General features: G+C 42.0%; 1 protein-coding gene across 5 annotated transcripts in view; it reads right to left on the minus strand.

Annotated features, from left to right (window-relative positions):
• The window catches only part of COL4A6 (collagen type IV alpha 6 chain), a 193,751-nt gene that overhangs the window by 124,693 nt on the left and 48,901 nt on the right, over positions 1 to 20,157 (minus strand). For all 5 annotated transcript variants that reach the window (XM_083595796.1, XM_083595793.1, XM_083595795.1 and 2 more), the window contains exon 4: positions 5,566 to 5,649. In XM_083595796.1, the coding sequence (XP_083451922.1) occupies positions 5,566 to 5,649 (84 nt within the window). The remainder of the gene's footprint in view (positions 1 to 5,565; positions 5,650 to 20,157) is intronic.

Consider the following 20,157-nt stretch of genomic DNA (forward strand, 5'->3'; position numbering starts at 1 on the left):
TTAGTGTATTTTTGGTTTCTATGGAAGCTGCCCAGAGTGGCTGGGGAAACCCCGCCAAATGGGCGGGGTACAAATAATAAATTATTATTATTATTATTATTATTATTATTATTATTATTATAGAAGATGGGACCTACTTAGTCCCAATACCTATTCTTGAAAGGCAACCGATAGGAGGTAGAGGACAATCAAATTGGGGGGAAATGAAGTTCAAAACCTGAAAAACAGTTAAGGGAACAGACAGGAAAACAGTTTTGGGGGGATTCTGAGATGAAGGAAAGGGGGGGAAATGAAGCAAACAGATTAGGCTGGGAGAAGCAGCTGCACAGCTGCACAACAGTCAGGTTGTAAGCTGACAGGTGGCTTTAAGTGATGACTCAGATAGCTGGACCCAGGAACCTTACTCCACTGAGATGGGTCTTAGAGGATTGGCCCCATGTTTGCTGCACTGCAGTGCCTTCATGCAATATTGTGGGTATTGCACCTCAACAGAGCAGCTGGTGCAGGTGAGCAGAGGAATAAATGGGCCTAGCTGGCTACATCAGAGGTTCTAAGCCAGGGGTGGGGAACCTCCAGCCTGCACCTGACACAGGTTTCAGTTTGGTCAAGAGGACATTTTCCCCACACCTGATGTCCCCACACATGACATGTCCCCACATGTCATGTGTAAGAGTGCAGCTGCAAAGGAACAACTGGTAGTCTGGGAATTCTCCAGCACAACCAAGAGGACGCATTGCCAATGCTGACTGGTACTTAAAGTGTACCTTCAAAGGGGTTCACTTTCAGCAGTACCCTTGTGAGTTTCTCGCTGTCACATGACATTACAATGATGGCAGGTGACTGGCAGATGGGTGGTAAAAATGACCTGGAAGGGGTGGGGGAGGTTGGGGTCTGGCCTATTTATCAGATCAAGTTCTGAACCCCTGTTCTAGGCTTTGGGAGAAGCTCCTGGTATGCATTTGGATCTCCTTCAAATGCCTGTTAAATGCCAGCCAGTTACAGAGAGCATGCTGCTCCTCTGTTAAAACAACCTCACTGGCTACTGGTCTGTTTGGGGGCACAATTCCAAGTTATGGTTATGACCTATAAAGAACTCTATGGCTTGGCCCCAGGCCTGAAAAATCACATCTCCCTCCTAGGTGCTAAGGGTTAACACCTTCTTTCAGTCCTATCAACATCAGTGACGCAGTTCAGTAGTAACTGCTGTGGCTGCTCCCATATCATGGAATTTGCTCCCAAAACAGGTAAACTGGCTCCCTCTTTGTTGTCCTTCTGCCAGCAGGCTAACTCCTTTCTATTTCAACACGTCTTTGGAAGCTAAGGTGCAGATGATGTTGATTACTGGGCAAACTGAATTTTATTGCTGCTTCTAAATGTGTTATGATGTATTTAAATAATTGTTTTTAACCAGCCCCCCCCCCCCCCCAATTACTTTGTATTATATAACAATGTTTTCGAACGTAGAATCCCAGCTGGGAGAAAGGTGGGATATAAAATAATAATAATAATAATAATAATAATAATAATAATAATAATAATAATACAGCTGTAAATAACTAAATTAAAACATTTCCTTAGATTTGAAATATGAAGTGTTCCATATGTGCATATTACGGAGCAAAGAACAACACAACATGCCATGGAACATGCAGTTTTAGGAATATCATTAAAATTCGGAAAAGCTAATAATTGGATACAACAAAGATGATATAATAGAAAAGGATGTGAAGTTAAAATGGTTATATGCAGGACATGTGGCAAGAAATGACTCAAGCTGATAGAATAAAGCAATGTTCGCATGGAGACCCTACAATTTCAAAAGACAGAGGGCATGACCACCCATGTGGTGGGTGGATGATCTACAACTAATGTGGATATGGAAAAGAAACAGAGCGTGCTAGAGAGAACTTGAACAAGGCATCTATCCAAAGATGGACATGAAATGCTGAAGAAGAAAAAACAAATGTACCAACAAAGGGGTGTGAAGCAAGTGTGCATGCTGACAGAAGGGCTAGGGCCAGGCTGTGGGGGCCCACCCCACCTAATGCATTTTTTCAATATTGGGGTATGGTCACCTGTCACCCCCTCCCTTATTGCTGATTAAAAAAGATCATTCAGAAGCCACACAGGCTGTCTCCCCCTGGCAGAAGATAAGAGGACATAACCCACCTCATTACAAATTGTTCAGTTCCTGAGAAAATGTTGCATTGCCAAAGACAGAGAAGAAATTAAAGCGAAGTTCACATGACCTGTACTTTTTTGGGCTGGGATAGGATGTAAGAGGACCATATAGAACATTTCCAGTGATGTTTAGAGAAGTTATCTTCCCAGATAAGAGAGCAGGCCTCGGGAGATTGGGTATGGGAGAAGGAAGGGCAGGGGGAGGTGAGGGGCTGCTCCAAGCTGTGCAAGCATTGAAAAATACATGACAGAACACAGAGCACCATGCAGGATGCATCGCCAGCTGTGTGGGTGAGCCTGTGCAAAGCCCCTTCCATTCCTTAATGGCCCAAAAAGAGCAGAGTCAGGGGGAAACCTTCCCACTCCCTCCTCCGCAAGGCTTGTCTGGTAATACGCTCACCAACTGCTTGAAGAAGAAGTGGGGGCGAAAACAGCAACAGCTCAGGGGCTAAGCTAGCCTAAGGCTACAGGTCAAAGAGCGAATGGCAACCAGGTGGAAAATCTGCAACATTCCTTTTGCAGCTTCTGCTGATTGTTTCTTTCAGAGCACAGCTTTAATTAAGCTATCTGGTTCTCATCTACAAGCACCTTTCACACACAGGGAGAGTTTCTGGAATTTCCCACTGCACCAAATGCAAACCCTATCATCAGCTACAACAGGGGCAGGAAACCTGTGGAACTCCAGATGTTGTCGGAATCCCCCACTCCCATCAGTCCCGACCATTGCATACATCGACATCTGGAGGCTCCCAGGTGCCCACTCTTGGCCCAGTAAGAAGAACCAAGTTGTCCTATGGGCTTTGTTCCCAGTTTCTTTACCATGCTGGTTAATTCTTTGGACAATTCCACCCACACAAATGCAGAGCATTAGCAATGGTGAAAGAGTGGGATTTCAACCTACACTTCTGGGTGAAGGTTTTAATCTGCATTAATGGCAGTATTATCATTATCATTATTATTTATTAAATTTGTATACTGCCCTTCATCCAATGCTAGTTCTACTTACAGTAGACCCAATGAAGTTAATGGACATGACAAACTTAGGTCCATTGACTTCAGTGGGTCTGCTCTTAATTGGATGCTCTGCACTTGCAAGGTATTGATCCTTCAGTGTGGCAGCACCTACACTTTGCAATTCCCTGCCCATTGATGTTAGGCAGGCACCTTTACTATATTGTTTCTGAAGCCTGCAAAAAACTTTTCCATTATGCAACCCTCATGTTAACATGTCACTTTATTACATAAACTCATATATGGCTTTAATGTTTGGTCTTATTGGTGTTATTAATGAATATTTTATACTGTCTTTCTAAACCACGTAGAGGTTTTTGTCAATTAAAAATATTTTTTGTCAAATTAAAATAAAACAATCATACAGTGTAGTTAATCTAAACTAGAAGAAAAGTTTCTGAACTTTTCCTTGGGGCCACACTGGAGAAGACAGACAGGAGGGCATTGAAGTATGAGGCTCACTGCATCTTTGTTGTTATGCTAAACTATGGTTTCAGTGATACCTGAACTGAGCTAATTGCATGCTTCCATGCTGCTATAAAAGTCCCCTCCAATTCTTGTTTAGGGGGGCTGGAATTTCTAGGGAAGGGTGTTGCTCCCCACCATGTCACCCCCAAAATTTTAAAGCAACGACTAGACCTAATAGTTTAGAACCCACAAGAAATAAAAGTAAAAGTTCATCCAAGTTCCCAGGTCAGTTGTGAAAACAAATCAAAATCTTTGTGACATCTTCACAAAGGATAAAACCAAGAGTTTGAACTGCAAGGTCAACAGCGATGCGTCCAGTTCAAACAATCCAGCTGAACCCAAGCAATGGAAAGAGACAGGATGATGACACCCAGTACATCCGTCAATGATTACATCATTCGTCAGAAGTTTTGTTCAAGGAGATGGACGTGATTTGGACCAAAGCAGAAAGGATCTATTACAGCCTGCCCCAACCAGCTATTTTGGATTGCAACACCCATCAGCACCAGCCAGCACAGCTGCACGATGCTGGAGCTGATGGGATCATGGCTATGCTGGCTGCAGCTGATGGGAGTTGCAGTCCAAAACATCTGGAAGACACCAGATTCTGGAAGACTAGAAAGTAGCATGGTGCAAACACCAGGTGTGCATGTTAAACTAGAACATGTGAGATCCACACACTGGGTACAAGCAGGGAACCGCTACTCTTGTCGACAAAGAAGGGTTTAGCTTTCTGTATGCAAGGAATCTTTGCCATGAGGCAGCATTTAAAATACCCAACCTTCCAACTTTCAGTCCAAAGTGGATCAAAAAAGAGAAAAGAAAAAAAGAGTCCTATTAGCCACTAAACTCCATATATAAACTAGGCCTGAACTAGATTTCCAGGAACATGTAGAAAGAGGCCCACACTACTTTAAACAGCCATGGCTTCCCCAAAAGAATCCTGGGAACTGTGATTTGTTGAAGTTTAATGAGAGTTATTAAAGGTAAAGGGACCCCTGACCATTAGGTCCAGTCGTGACCGACTCTGGGGTTGCGGCACTCATCTCGCTTTATTGGCCGAGGGAGCCGGCGTACAGCTTCCAGATCATGTGGCGAGCATGACTAAGCCGCTTCTGGTGAGCCAGAGCAGCGCACGGAAATGCCGTTTACCTTCCCGCCTGAGCAGTACCTATTTATCTACTTGCACTTTGACGTGCTTTGGAACTGCTAGGTTGGCAGGAGCAGGGACTAAGAAATGGGAGCTCACCCCGTCGCGGGGATTCAAACCACCGACCTTCTGATCGGCAAGTCCTATGCTCTGTGGTTTAACCCACAGTGCCACCCGCCCATCACACAACTAGAGTTCGCAGAGTTCCCAGGTAAGAGGGCTTGACTGTTAAGCCACTCTGTCTGGGTGTTGAGGTTCTCCTAACAACTCTCAGCACCCCTTAACAAGCTACAATTTCCAAGATTATTTTGGGGGAAGTTATGACTGTCTGAAAGTGGTTTGAAACTGTTTTAAATGTATCAAGTGGATGGGGCCAGAGGGAGAAATAAGATGAGCACTGGCCCTTCAAAGGTGACATCGAACCTCACAGAACCAGGGACTTTGAAATAATACATTTCTTTTGATGTCCATACACAGGAATCTACTGTATTTTGTTTTCCGGTTAACTGGCTGGCTCTGCTGCAGCTTTGGTGCAGAGATTGTAAGGTTTAAGTCTTCTATGTGAAATTTCAAAGTTTTGGCTGGGCCTGGTGTTCTCCTGCAGCTGTTCTTCCTCACTCTCCTCGCCTTATGAATCCACTAGACAGGGTCTTAAGCATATTAGCTCTGTTTTCTTTGAGAGAAAAGACAGCTGTGATAAGAAACCTGGGCACTGTTTCCCTTCACCAAAAAAGAAGAAGAAAGAGTCAACTTACCCGACCACCTTTCTCTGGAAAGCACTGGCAGCCTGCACTGCAGTCTCGACCCCCACAAGGTCCATTATAAAATTTCTTCCCACCCTGTATGGAAAAGGACAAAAAATAATAATTAGCTAACATTTTCCCTTCCAAATTTTTCCTCAGTTATACAGCACATAAGAAATGGTTTATTTCATTTCCATTCTGACACGTTTGCAATGAGCTTGAAAATTCACTGGATCGCAAATCTATCAATTTGTACCTTTAAAAAAACACCTAGATCATACTCTGAGAAACAGAAAGATATGAAGGTTCCTGACTTTAAAGAATCAAAAAGATTTTTTTATACTGCATACAAATTCCTCCCCCCAAATAATACGTAAATCACAGAACACTTATTGCAGCAATGTACAACTATAGCCCTAAAATCCTGATGACATAAATAAAACCACTCACAGCAGGACACAGTGCCCTAAAACACTAAAGCGCAAAGTTGAAGAATTTCAATACAAGCAACATCTCCATCACTGGAGTGCATGTAAGCCTGCCCTGTCCGGTCCCCCCATTTTCTGGTGCCGAACATGGCGCATACATGCATGGTCAGGCATGCATCATATGCACACAAATTGAGAGTCACCTGCATACACTTTACAGCAAGTCATTGTGGTGATAATCATGATTTCATGCTAAGCCACACTATCCTTTCTACCAGGGATAACCATTGTGGGGACCACCAGGTGTTGAACTATGACTCCCATCAGCTCGTCAGCATGACCAATAGTCAGGGACAATAGGAGTTGTAGTTCCACAACATTTGGAAGAGACCACTTTGGCTACCATACCTTAAATCATTCCCACTTTTTATTTTTAAAGAGCAGTTAATGTTGTCATTTTCATCTTAAGGAAAAACAGCTACATTGGATCCCAATCTTGACTGGGGCATACACTGGATTTCCATTGAAAATCCACAACACCTATTTGACCCCAAAGTTGTTGTTTGTACCTTTGGGGCCAACGCAGGGGGCTAGAGGGTAAGCATGTAGAGCATGGGTAGGAAAACTAAGGCCCGGGAGCCAGATCCGGCCCAATCGCTTTCTAAACCCGGCCTGTGGATGGTCAGTGTGTTTTTACATGAGTAGAATGTGTCCTTTTATTTAAAATGCCTCTCTGGGTTATTTGTGGGGCATAGGAATTCGTTTTCAAAATATAGTCTGGCCCCCCACAAGGTCTGAGGGACAGTGGACTGGCCCCCTGCTGAAAAAGTTTGCTGACCCCTGGTGTGGAGGATTGCCCTGTAAATTGAAACTAGTATACTGTACTGAAATCTTAACATTTGATGTTAAAGGTTGGGAACACTTGAATTGGTTTTATCATGAGTGCTATGCATGGATATTTGGCAGTGCACTTGTACACCAGTTCGTTAAAAAAAGGGGAGGGGGGAGAATCCCCTGTGATCATATTGCTTGAATGCATTTTTGTGCAACATTTATTCTGCTTTTTACAGTTACATACATCAACTGTTGGTTTGGGAAACATTTCTTCTTTTTTTGGTGAAGGGAAACATTTCGTCTAGAGCCAGCTCTACCATTAGGCAGAGTGAGACAGATTCAGGTGGTAGATGCTAAGGGGCATAAAGCAGACAGAGCTGTGTGTGATATGCAATCTGCACCGTACCCCCATGCAAAGCTGGTATCATGGGAGAAAGCTTCAAGTTGGCTTTTGGTACACAGAACGGAGGAGTTACAATCTTGTCCTTGGCCTCACGCAGGAAAATGGCTTGAGCAGGAAAAGAAATCAAAGCAGTTTTCTTTGGAAATGTGTTTATTTGCCCAAGCTGTTCCCTGAATGACAAAATCTGATTTTAGCTGCAGAGTGTTTTGTAGGCTGTTTATTTTCTATTTGATAGCATGATGTCACTTATACCCTTTTACCATTGCTACTTGATATGGTTTTATTTCTTGTGTTTTTCTCTTGTTCCTGTCTTTGTATGTGCTGTTAGTTTGTCAAACTTTATTGTGTACCACCTTGGAAACTGTATTTAAAATATTAGAAAGCAGGTTATAAATCTTTATTCATTTCAAAGACCAGAAGCTTCCAGCGTCTGCTGAAAGGGCCTGGAGAGGGTCTACGGGCTCAGATTGCACAGATTCACTAACCTAATTTGCTGCTGCCATTCCAGAGCAGCTTATTTTGCATATACATATTTCATAAATATCTGAATCCACTCACAAATGTCTTCGCTGGTGAACTGATTCCAAACCAGTGTGGAGCAGGCCCAAATCAAGTGTTTGCACTGAAAACATATTAATGATCAGGAAAAGTGTGGAAGGGAAGTCATATGGTATATGTATACATGCTGTATTTAGTAGGAAGTTGTAAGTGGAACAGGGGGAGGGGAGGGGGTTAAATATGCTCTCTGTTCCTGTTTTTGAAAATGCAAATAAAAATTAAAAAGGGGGGACAGATTAATGATCCCTGTAAAATGTTATATTCACACCCCACTTCTAAGTTTCCTTCCCTTTCCATGCACCAAGAGGTCATTCCGCTCACTTGTGAATGAAAGAAACCTGAGAAGGGGAGGAAGCACGCTGGAGCCAGTTGGCGGAAGACCAGGTGTTACATGTCACACAAGTTATTTTATTTACGGGAAGGAGCCGACATCAGACACTCCCAAATTACTTAAATAGCAAACGGCCCTGCACTTAATACTAATGTGGTCGACTTTCAAAGTCTGCTCTTGGCTTTCTAGAATGGATCCCGATTTTGGGGAGGAAACCAAATGTATGCATGGTAAATCCAGAAGAACGTTCCAGGCATCACTGCGCTCCTTTAAATATTTTTATAAAATGCATTCTACTCTGAGGCATCTGCGCTTTGTGTGTGCAAGCGGTTAAGCAGTTTCAACCGTTCAACCACATTGCATTTCATCATTCAAAATAGATGACAGCTATTCTTAGGGCTTCTAGTGTGGCCTGTCCTTTGACCGTGATTAAGGCTGTCATCTGATACATAGGTGCATGAGCACAAGCCCCATTGAACTGAATGAGATTTACTTCTGAGTGGACATGTGTTAAGATTGCACTGTAAGGGGATGGGCTGCAGAATTGGAACTCCCTGCTAATAACAAATCCTCCTTGCTTTCCTTCTACTGGCTTTAACTATGGTGTGACCCTGGTTAAAAAACCAGAGTGACACCTAATTAATACTAACCATACAAAGGTCAGTGTTTGCTGCAGCTGATGGGAGTTACAGCCTCAAACATCTGAAGGTGCCAAATTTGTGAAGGCTGCTTAAGATCTACAACTTAGAAAGACAAGGTGCTACAGAAATCAGGGCAATATTTACAGAGGCAAGCACCATAGGATACATTCTTGTGTGAATGAATTTGAAAAACAGTGGACAGTTTTAAGTTTAGCATGCTTTCCTTTTTTGCACTGATGATGTACCAACACCTTCAGGAAAAACAGGAACTTGTCCTCTTTTGGGGGGAGGGGTACACTGTAGAGATGGCCTCAGTCTTCAGGTCCGAAGATGAGGCAGCCCCATTCAACAATTTGATTATCATCTTAACCAAATATATTACGGGTCTGTGGTTTCTGAACAAGATGAAACCACAATCCTCAGACCTAGTGAACTTGATTGGTCAAGTTTTCATGGGTCTTCTACCGCCCCCCCCCCATCTTAGCTTATATATGTATTTCTATGTAGCATTGTATGACATGAAAAGAGGAGGAGGAGAAAATAAATAATTAATTCAAGTGCTACATCAGGGAGAAACTGCATGAAAAGATACTCCTGAAATTATGATTCAGATGCATCTCTGTCAAATTTCAAAGGTCAAAATTAGACCAGATATTAAATCCCATACATACATGTATCACTTTAATAAGGGCATCTGGTGGTGATGGTGGGTATTTCAGGATGGTGGGTATTTCAGTGTGAGGGGAGGGAGGAGGCTCTTATTGTTGTCGCATAGGCCTTTCCTATGATGGTATCCCGCTTAGGGAACACCCTCCCCCTGGAAGCGCAGTTGATGCTGACTCTTTTTGTTATGTATTTCTGGTATTTAAATATTTGATTCAATTCCCTCACAGACCCTGCCCCCTTGAAGGTAGGGCAACAGAAACAAGAATTGATTTGGGTCATTGGTGGTAAAAACAACAGAGTTCAGATGTTCCCTTACCATGCAGATTTACCCTAATTCTTTTAGACATATAAAATTAATGATCTGCCTTTTGGGGGAAATAACTTGTACATTGCATGTCTCTAGATGGATGGAGGATCCATAATGCTTTTATGCCACGTTTATTTCTTAAGCTAGGGACTTAAGATGCCCAACATTCACCATCCATGCCAACTCATGGATGTCCTGATTCATATTGGTGTGGTCCTATTGGTCCTGTTATTTCTTTTTTTGTTTGTGCAGTCTATGGTATGACATAACTCCCTACTACTACACTTTGGGGTTGCTAACAACGGTCATTATGTTACAATAAAAAACAAGAAGTTGAGCATTTATTTGATACTAAAATCAAGCTCCTAAGCTCAACAAAGTCATGAATAAATGGTGCAGTGCTTTGAAGTTGCTTCACCAGTAATTTCAGTGTGTAGGGAAGGAACTCATAGGATCAAATGCTGCTGGAAGAATGAGGATGATAAGCAACTCTCTGGACCAGTGTTCCAGCCTTGTCAATGCCGCTATTGTAGTCTAATTATCAGTAGATTTCCAATGCAAAAGGTGTGCTTCTTACACTCCCTTCATTGAGGAGCTGTCACTCGAATGGACTAGGGTCTCCCTGAAAACTTTCATGTCCCCCAGCTGATGTAATCTTCCCCTCCCCACTGATTCATGACCCACGAAGGAAAGAAAGCACTGTCCTTGTGTTTTTCCTTCTGATGATGCCTTCTTGAAATGCTGTTATTGCAAGTTTATCATGATGTTAATACCGTTCTTCAGGGTTTAACTCCTTTCCCACGCAGTCTGGGAGTTGCACTGTATCACGTGGGGTGTGTGTGTGCTGTATTTTGTCTTAATTGCACACAGTTAAATAGATGCAAATAAACCCAAAGCATCACACAGCACACTTCACACACTGCAGCTGCTAAGGTACAGTTTGAACTGCAATCACATATTATTGGATATTTGTGAATATCTCTTCAACAGGGTATGGAGTCAGTTGTTTGAGGAACTGTGTGGCGCCCAGCCTGCTTAGTGCACTGTCACCGGCTCTGTTCCTAGATCTGTTGAGGATAAATAGTGCTTATTTGTGGGTGGACTGCTTTCCTAGACAGTCAGAACCTGCATACATTATGTAGCAGCATCATAAGGACAATCACTTTAAGACCTCGTGCTTAAACTTGCCTCTTCCCTCCCATTCCTTTTTCTTCACATGCCATGTCTTTCTAGAGTGTAAGCCTGACTGCAGGGACCATCTTACTACTGATTTTTGCAAGCTAATTTAGGAGTCTTTTTTGGTCAAAGGGCAGGGTATTGAAGCCTTAAATAAAGAAGTAAATAAATAAATGAACAGGCAGTAATATTCGGAATGAGAACAGGGGTGCTAAAAGTGTGTCCCTCTTTTGATCTGTGAAATGTTGCAAGGCATGTGAACAAGGGACCCTCCTATCTTGAAAAACATAAGCGTAAGTGTTTTCAACAGGGATCTTTCTAAATTGTTATAGATTCAGAGGCAACATTACTCTGGATACCAGTCACTGGAAAACAACACTATTGTCCAAATGTCCTGCTTATGGGCTTCTCAGCTTCTTATGGTTGGCTGCAGTGAAAAAAGGAAGATGCTGGATTGGGTGTCCTTTGGCCGGATTTAGCAGGACTCATCTTACGTTCTTATGTCCAAAAGCAACTCCTAGGGTGGAAAAGCATTGTGTTGAAACTGGCCTTGTGAGCGGTTTATATTTTTGCCTCTTCAGGGACTAGCTTGTTTAGAACGGGCAGTTCTGTGGCAACTCTGGGTGGAAGCCATGTAGTTAATTTAGCATTAGATACTCCTAGAATTCTGGACCTTCTGCTGAGTCACTGGCCCCAGACAATCTCCGCCACCATCGCTTGTAGGAGCACAGGGAGACCTGCCAGCCCAATCAAGTCTGAAAACATTTACTTCTCTCACTTAGCTTTGTATTTATTATGGCAGGAAAGCAAAGTTGTATGCTTTGTTTCACACAGTCTCTCCCCCTCCACCCCAGTTCCACATTTTGGGCAAATTCACACCTCTTCCCTTGGGTCAGGTAGAGATCTTTTAGAAATGTGTTCAACCACAAAATGTGCTTGGGCAGTGCATTATTTATTAACAACAAATATTAACAGCAAATGATTACATCCAAATTGCATTCACAACCCTTCCTTCCTCCACTGAGGTCAGGATGGTGAGTACAAAAGCAAGTCCCCCTCCCCCCGCCATGATTTTCTTTACAACAACCCTGCAGGGTAGGTTAGGCTGACAGCGTGCGACTGGTGATATTCATGATTAACTGGAGGCATGCACTCTTTCTTGATCTTCTTGGCTGGCTCTGCAACTGCTACAGCACATTGGCTCGCATGAGGATGACAAAAAGAATATACAGAGATTTTGAGCTCAGAATGGGATAAAATATTGTATTGTATTGATCTTTATTACGGCCATTGGCCCATCACACGACAGTTTCCCATACCAACATAATGTACTTAAACCTCCAAATTTAAAACCGCCAAAAACTTACAAACAACAGACAAGAACCAAAGCAAAACAAAAACAAAGGACCAACATCATACATTACAATAAATTTGTAACGTAAATATTGCCCTCTGCTTATAAATTAGTAAAAGACATCCATGGTGATATCACCTAATTACAACCTAAAACATAGATCATAGTTTAAAGGGATTATCCGAGCCGCACAGGAGTCCGTTTCTCTTCTTTAGGGATAGGACGCTGATCAAGAATCTGGCAACCATGAGTGATCTTAGGGGGTCATCATCATTTAATAGATATCTCAGTTTGGCTTCATTCGTATCATCGGCAATTCCCTTTAGATATTGAGCGAGAAACTTGCTCCTGGCCGATGAGTGAAGAGCACAGTCAAGAATTATGTGATGCAACGATTCCGGTGCCCCACAATTACAATCACATAAGAGCGATATCTGTCCATTGGAGAATCTATTTCTCAGCACGTTCGATGGGAAGGTGTTGAATCTTGCCTTTACAAAGGCATATCTATGAGCCAAAGAAGTCAAGGAATTCAAATAGTTTGGGAGCCTTAAGAGGGGTAATAAACCAAGGTTTAGAGGTGAGCAGGTACCATTGCCCAAGATCATTTTCTGCTGCAAGTCCATCTCCTCTAGTTTACAGGTTACTGTTCTTTTAGCTGGAACTATATCCTGCTCTAGTAATTTGGATGGGGAGATTCCCATTGCCGTAATTTTCAGTTGTAAATTTTTTACCCATGGGCTCTGGAAATCATCTCTCCACATACATTGTATCAAGTACAAGTTTGGGAGACTGTGCCATAGAGATAGCCAGTGACAAAGTATGTGCTTCCACAGAGCGTTTTCCAGGGATACAATATTAAGTTCTATGCGTAGCGCTGAATTACTTACACAGTTGGGCAGTTTCAATATCCCTCTTAAAAACTGATTTTGAATAACCTCTAAGTGAGATAAGTTGACAAAAGTCCCCCAAATTGAGATGGCATAAGCAATTGTCGGGATCACCTTGGCCTTGAAGACTTTCAGCGCCGATGGGATATGAAGGGCCCCATCGGTGAAGAAAAATCGCAAGATCGCCAAGGAGATAGCTTTGGCTCTGTTTGTAACATAGGCTACATGGGCCTTCCATCTAAGGTTATGTTGTAACCAAACTCCCAAGTATTGGAATCTATAGACTTGTTCGATGACTCTCCCGTCAATTCTCCAATTATGGAGTTTCCGGCTCTTTGAGAAAACTAGGACTTTAGATTTTCCATAATTAATTGTAAGGGAATTTGCGTTACAATATGATCCAAAAACTTTTAAGGCCCTCATAAGACCAATGGGATAAAATACTTTGCACATCCGCAGCTTCCCCACCCCCTATAAGCAGTTTCGCTTGTCTTGTGACAAGAGAACACAAAGTGACATAGGAACTTAGGAAGGCTGCCCTATGCCTCATCCATTTAGTCCTGTATTTTTAGGAGCTCTCTCGAGTTTCAGGTGGCAAGCCCTTCCTACCTGGGCACATCAGAGATTGAACCTAGGACTTTTTCCAAGAAAAGTGTGAGCGATGATCTATAGTGCATAGCTACAGCTTTGCCTGGATAAAGTCCTAGGTAGCCAGGATTTATGTTGTTTTGGGGGGGGGGGAAGATTTATGTTGGGGGAAAGAACTGAGCCATCTGAGACACGATTGGTCAGTTAGCTAAGTATTCTTATTTATTTACTTGATGGGGGATCAGCTGCCACCCTGCCCCCTGGCTATGCCCAGGTATGTGTGTGGGGTGAGAATGACAGTTTGTGGGCATCTTTCTTTCAACCACATTTATTTCATAAAATTTATACACTGTTGAATTGTAAAAGCAATCTCAAAGTGTTTTACAAAGAGAACAAGGCAATAAAATTATCACTATAGCCAACTCTTTAAAACACTAAAAAACAACAAAGCTAAAGTCAGAAACACATTTAAAAAACAGGTTAAAACATGCTTCAACATTCTACATGCCCATATGAGAGCAACCCTTTACTCCTCTGAGTTCCTACCCGCTTGCCGCAGCTGCAGCTGCCCCTTCCCTTCTTATGTTCCTCTGTGCCGGATCTGCAGGGCCACCCAGAGGGATTTGCTGCTCTGTCTTTTTTCCTACCTTTGCTGCTTGCTCATTCAAAGAGGGCAGGCGAACTAGCAGCAGCCGGACCTGGTGGCTCTGTGTGTTGGCAGTGGACCTCTTACGAGGCAGGGTCCTTGTCAGGTACACAAACGCTAGCCCCACTCTATATGCCCCATGGATCAAGTCCAATCCCAGGCATCCTAAGAAAGCTCTTGTAAAGTCCACTCTTTAAAATCCTAGAAAGCTGCTACCAAAGAGTGTAGGCAAGATGAGCTAATGGTTTGGCTCAGTAAAAGACCATTTCCCATGTCCACTCAAGGGTTTTTAGCTAGCGTGGAGCACACACCTGACTTTTTCATTCCAAGGCAGAGATTTATCAATATCCAGTTTCCAGACCTATGGTAATCAACATGATTTAAGTGGCAATCCCCCCAGTGCTCCAATTCCTGGTGTGGTTTACCAATCAATTCCTCTTCCCAGGGAATTGTTGGAACTGTCATTCTGTCCAAGGAACAGGAGGCCCTCCTAACAACTCACAGCACCCTTAACAAACTACAGTCCCCAGAATTCTTTGGGAGAAGCCATGGCCATTTAAAGTGGCATCATAGTGCTTTAAATCCATGCTGCAAGTTGGCATTTCCTGTATGTGTGATACATATATGTACACATGACTATTACTTTCCAATGGCCAGCATAGACAATACTCAGCTAGATGAGCTAATGGTCTGACTAAGGCAGCTTCTGATACTTCTGTTTTGGACAAAACCCAGTATGATGCCCAGCTCCTCTGAAGTCTAAGCTGGCTTCACCCTACCAGTCTGCATGAGCTGCAAGGGACAGAACAAAGCAGCAATTCTTGTAAAATGGGCAGAAGCAGCCCTTCAGAACAAAGATATTATCTGCCTTTGGCAATACACCATCACCTTTTTAATAAATGTACCTGAATACATTTGGCCTACCCCTGCTCTTTCCTTCCCTCTACAAGAGTTGACACCCCAATGCCCCTTCTCCTTTCCTGAGTCCCAGGGGCAACTAACAGGAGCAGAGAGGTTCATCTCAAGTTTTAACTCCTACAAGGCGAGTTGACTGCTTGCGCCTGCCAAGCTCAGCAGTATTGTCAAAGGAATTCCAAAAGCTTAGTGAGGCAGAACTGCCCCCACTTGAAATATGCTGGAAATATCCTGTGTTAAAGAGAACGGCTTGTTTTTGCATGTGGTCCTCTACTGGGATCAGACCATAAAATTCACAGCTTCCTCCCACGAAATACTCAAGCGTTGCCAAAACAATAAACCAATCATCACCTATTGCTAATGCATCTGTTTCCTTTTTGATTCCATCCATTGCCTTTCCTTGCATAATATTGGGGGTGGGGGAGAGAGGGAGGGAGCATATGCCAAAAATGTGAGTTTTGTTCCTCCATCAAGCACTTAACAAGGGTGCTGGAAGAACGGAGGGAGAAAAGAAATAATCCTGATTCCTACTGGAAAGTAATTAGTCATCAGTATATATAAGTGTGTGCACCAGTTATACACACAAACACATCCATACATGGAAGACCAATTGACAGTACAATGTTATACTTGTCTACTCAGAAGTAAGTCTTCTTGAGTTCAATAGGACTTATTTCCAGGTCAGTGGACAGACTGCAGCCTAAGTCACACAATTGCAAGGATGTTAAATTGGGTGGCTATTTCCACATCTACAAATTAGTGCACCTGCCATTCAACATAGATGAATTACTGGGGAAATATGGAAATTGGATACTGATATATCTCAGCTCAGTATTGTCGACTGATTATCAGCAGCTCTCCAGGGTTTCAGGCAGGAGACATTCTCAGCCCCATGTGGAGGTGCCTGGGATTGAACCAGGAACCTTATGCATGCAAAGCAGACATTCTACCACTGATCTAAGGGCCTCCCTCCATATTTACCCTTTGATAACTAAGGGGAGTTACTGGTTTAGCACAGATGAGAAAAATGTTGAATGAAACACAAAAGGGTGTTATTAGGTAGAGGTAGCCCAAGCTGCTGAAGGCATTTGGGTGGAAAAACAGTCTTATAGAACAAAACACAACACTGATACAAACAAATACAAACACAAACACATAGACAACACGCAAAATTGAAAACTAGATCAGTGCAGGGCTACCTTTAGTTTATCAAACTGTCAATAGTGCAGTATAAACAGCCTGAGATTCCAAACATGCCATCCAACAGAGCCAAGGCTATTGGATTTCACACTAAGGCTGAGGTTGTGTAATAGGAGGTTTATAGGATTATAGAATATTTTTATTATTATTCATAATTAGAATGCATGCAACTTAAGTCTGGAGAGGTTAATACACAGCACCAGAGCTTGTTGCACAACTGAAAAAGGCAGCTCCTTTTGAATGTCTCCAAGGGCACCGACCTTCAAAAAGTTCCCTTCCACATAAGACCTACTGGAATGAGTGGGAATCCCAAAAGAGCCAGAGCTGACCCTATCATTAGACAACGCGAGTGTGAGGTGGGGGACGCTGAAGAGTAGGGATTAGATTATGTGCCCCACAGCCTGTCATGTGCCCACTAAAATAGATTGCTGCCATCATTGTCCTGTAGAGGAAACTGTTCCATTGCCTTGCTTGAATACAGCAAGGGTGATTTTCTGCTCATTTTTGCCAAAGGAGACTAATTGATATTAATATCTACTTTGACAAAAACTTGCTGAATATCACTCTCCATCTGGTTGCCTGGAATGTAGGAAACGCAGCATCTTGTCCTTCATCTCAGACAGCTGAAGAACTTGCACCGACCCTGGAAAGAGTGTCAACTCCTGCTGCCTCTCCAGAGGACTTGAACTTAATGTCCAGGATAGACGTTCTCTCTTACCTTCATTTTCTCTAAAGTAAAAAGCCCAAAATGTTGTAATCTTTCCTCTCAGGAAACATGATTTTAGTATGTATATGTGGTTTTAAAATTAGTAATCAGATTTTATATTTCTGATCTTTAATTTCTTTTTTTAAAAAAATTAATGGTATTTAAAATTATTTTAATTATCATTTTTAATTGGTTTTAATGACAGAAACAGAGAATACAAATTAGCACAATTTCTATTAGTTCAACATGAAAAATGAAACAGAAAACAAAACAATGTACACATTTTCTAGTGCAGAGAAATACCGAAACAGTACTGTTAAAAAAAGGAGACAAGTGTTAGTCACAAAGTACAAAACACAAGGATATTAATATTAAGATAAAATTATCCCTTTATTCTGTAGAGGAAAGAGAATAAACAGAAATGCATTTCTATAAAGAATTTCTATAAAGTGTTTAATAATTGAATTGAACAATTAAAGCAACCATATCCATCTGAAAACTGAAGGTGACCTGTGTTCTTTATCCTTAACATAAACTATAAAAATGTAAAAAACAAAAACAAATGTGTCTCTTTTATTTTGACCTCTTTAAATCCTTAGTCTATGAGCTAGTTTTTCTTAAAAAACGATTTCCCATACCTTAGTATACCAGAATGGCTTCTGCTAGATTCCTCCAAAACTGGGTCACAGTCACTTGTGCCACCATAAGCAAATGAATGTTCATCTCTTTACAGTACAAACCCACTTTTTCCTCCTCAAAAATATGCAGGAGGGCCTGCGATTGCACCAATTTCATGGAATACCATAGCCCACAGTTTTTGTACCTTGATGCAGTCCCACCAAAAGTGACAGGTTAGTCCCTGTTATCTGGCATCCTCACCAATGAGGAAGAGGTGTAATTCTTTGCACTTTGGTGAAGTAGAGTAGAAAGGGGGCTTGGTCCACACAGCATGCCAAATACGTCATCCTGTAGCTCAGCCAAGCTGTCTCTACATTTTTCTAAAACCATGTGAATTACTGGATTCAGAACTTCAGCACCAATCATTTCGTTAAGTGAATATTTTCAACTATCTCTTGTCAAGCACTTACAGATGTTTGTTCTAGAAAGCAGCGTATAAATTTTGTTAAATAAACAAAATTAAATAGAAAGGTTGCTCCATCCCCTGGAACCATTTTCAGCTCTTCAATATTCATTTTCAGGTGAGATGACTAGAACTGTCTACAGTACTTCAAGTGGGATAGTGAAAGTTTTATTTTAAGTCCCTTCCCTAATAACCCCGGCACAGAACTCATCTTTTTCACTGAGCTGTCCACCACAACCCCAAGCAAGGTCTTGTTCCCAGTCTGGTTTCTCTTCAGATCTGGTTTCTCTTCAGATCGTATAAATCTTTCGCCTTTTACAGTCACTACCATTTCAGATCCCATCACTGTGTTCAAATTTCAGCTCACCAAGTTAAAGGTGTTAATATGCCACCTCCTCCATTTGCTACATAAATTATGTATCTGTAAAACTGCCCTACAATCCTTGGATGAAAGGTAGTATAGAAATTTAATATAAACAATTTAATATAAACAATTTAATATAAACAGCGATTTTTCAGCTTTACAGAAGAGCTCACAATGGTGAAGTGAGATTACCGATCCTTTACTCTCCTCTTCTGTTAGAATAAATCAATGTATCTGAACTTGAGTAAAAAAATAAGAGGTCATTAATACAGGACAGCAATATACTTCCATTTATACGACAGCAGCTAACGGTATCCATCACCAAAAGGGTGTAGCTATGTCTCTTCAAATTACTGCAATAACCCAGCCTCAGATTAAGTTTCTAAATTAGGACAGTTATACACGTCAGATGCAGACAGGGTGGAGCCAACCCTATGTGAAGGTAGAGTTTTGATTACCAAGGAATATGCCCCAGAAGAATCAACCCACATTTTCAGCTTTGTGTATGAAATTTAGATAAAAGTTGTCCCACTTTTCTCCTTAATGGCACATTAGATTAAATAAGAGCAAACCTGACCGAGTCATTTCTTCCTGTTCACCTCCTGTTATTTTTAAAAGCTCATGTTCTTCATTGCCAGCAGATGAAACCAACTAAAGGCAGCTGAAAGTCCACATTAATTATAGCTTATCTAAATACAAACTTATGCAGTCACCTCCTAGAGCCATCATAGGACTATGAGATGGAGAGCTAATTCTGGTTGGCTGAAATAGATGTTCTTGGCAAACAGAGAGGGCATTCAGGTGTGGAGACCATTGTATTAGTTTTCTTGGTTATAATCAGGAGGCCAAGGGCCCAGGCCCAAGGAGAAGCAAGAATCACCCCTCTCCACTGTGGCTCAGAGTGGCTAGGAGCTTGCCCACCCGTCCACTCCCCAGCTAATGGCAGCAGGAAGCCCCATTAGCTAAAGTGGTGCTTCAGGTGAAGAACAGACCTCCGGAACGAATTAAGTTCTTAACCCGAGGTACCACTGTACATGTTTCTCTTTCAACAAGCCTTTTATAAGTGGAGATTTTTGTAAAATCCGTCATCCATTATCTTCTGCTATCATAGATCACAGAAACATAGAGCTGGGAGGGTCATCTAGTCCAAATGCATTGAGCTTTGAATTGATTTTATAAATGCATTGTTGTCCTCAATTGTTTTATATGTATACTTGCTTTTATATGTGCAAATGTTCCACATATATGTGCATCCTTTTTTAGTGTAAACTGCTTCCTTGAGAGAAGCAATTCACAAATGAAATAAGCAAAAGCATATGAGGAACAGAGTTCCACTGCAGTGTATATCTGTATAATTGCAAAGGTAGATGCAAATTAGCATAAGCTTTTCCCCTCTTCTGGGGGGATGCATCTCCTCCCTTGGGGCAATATGCAAGCAGTTACACTAGTAAGAGGAGAGACAATTATCAATGGGAGTCTCTTTGTTCTCAGAGGGCATACATGAATTCTCCCTGGT

The sequence above is a fragment of the Podarcis filfolensis genome (genome assembly GCF_964270895.1).
Source record: "Podarcis filfolensis genome assembly, chromosome: Z".
Lineage (NCBI taxonomy): Eukaryota > Metazoa > Chordata > Lepidosauria > Squamata > Lacertidae > Podarcis > Podarcis filfolensis.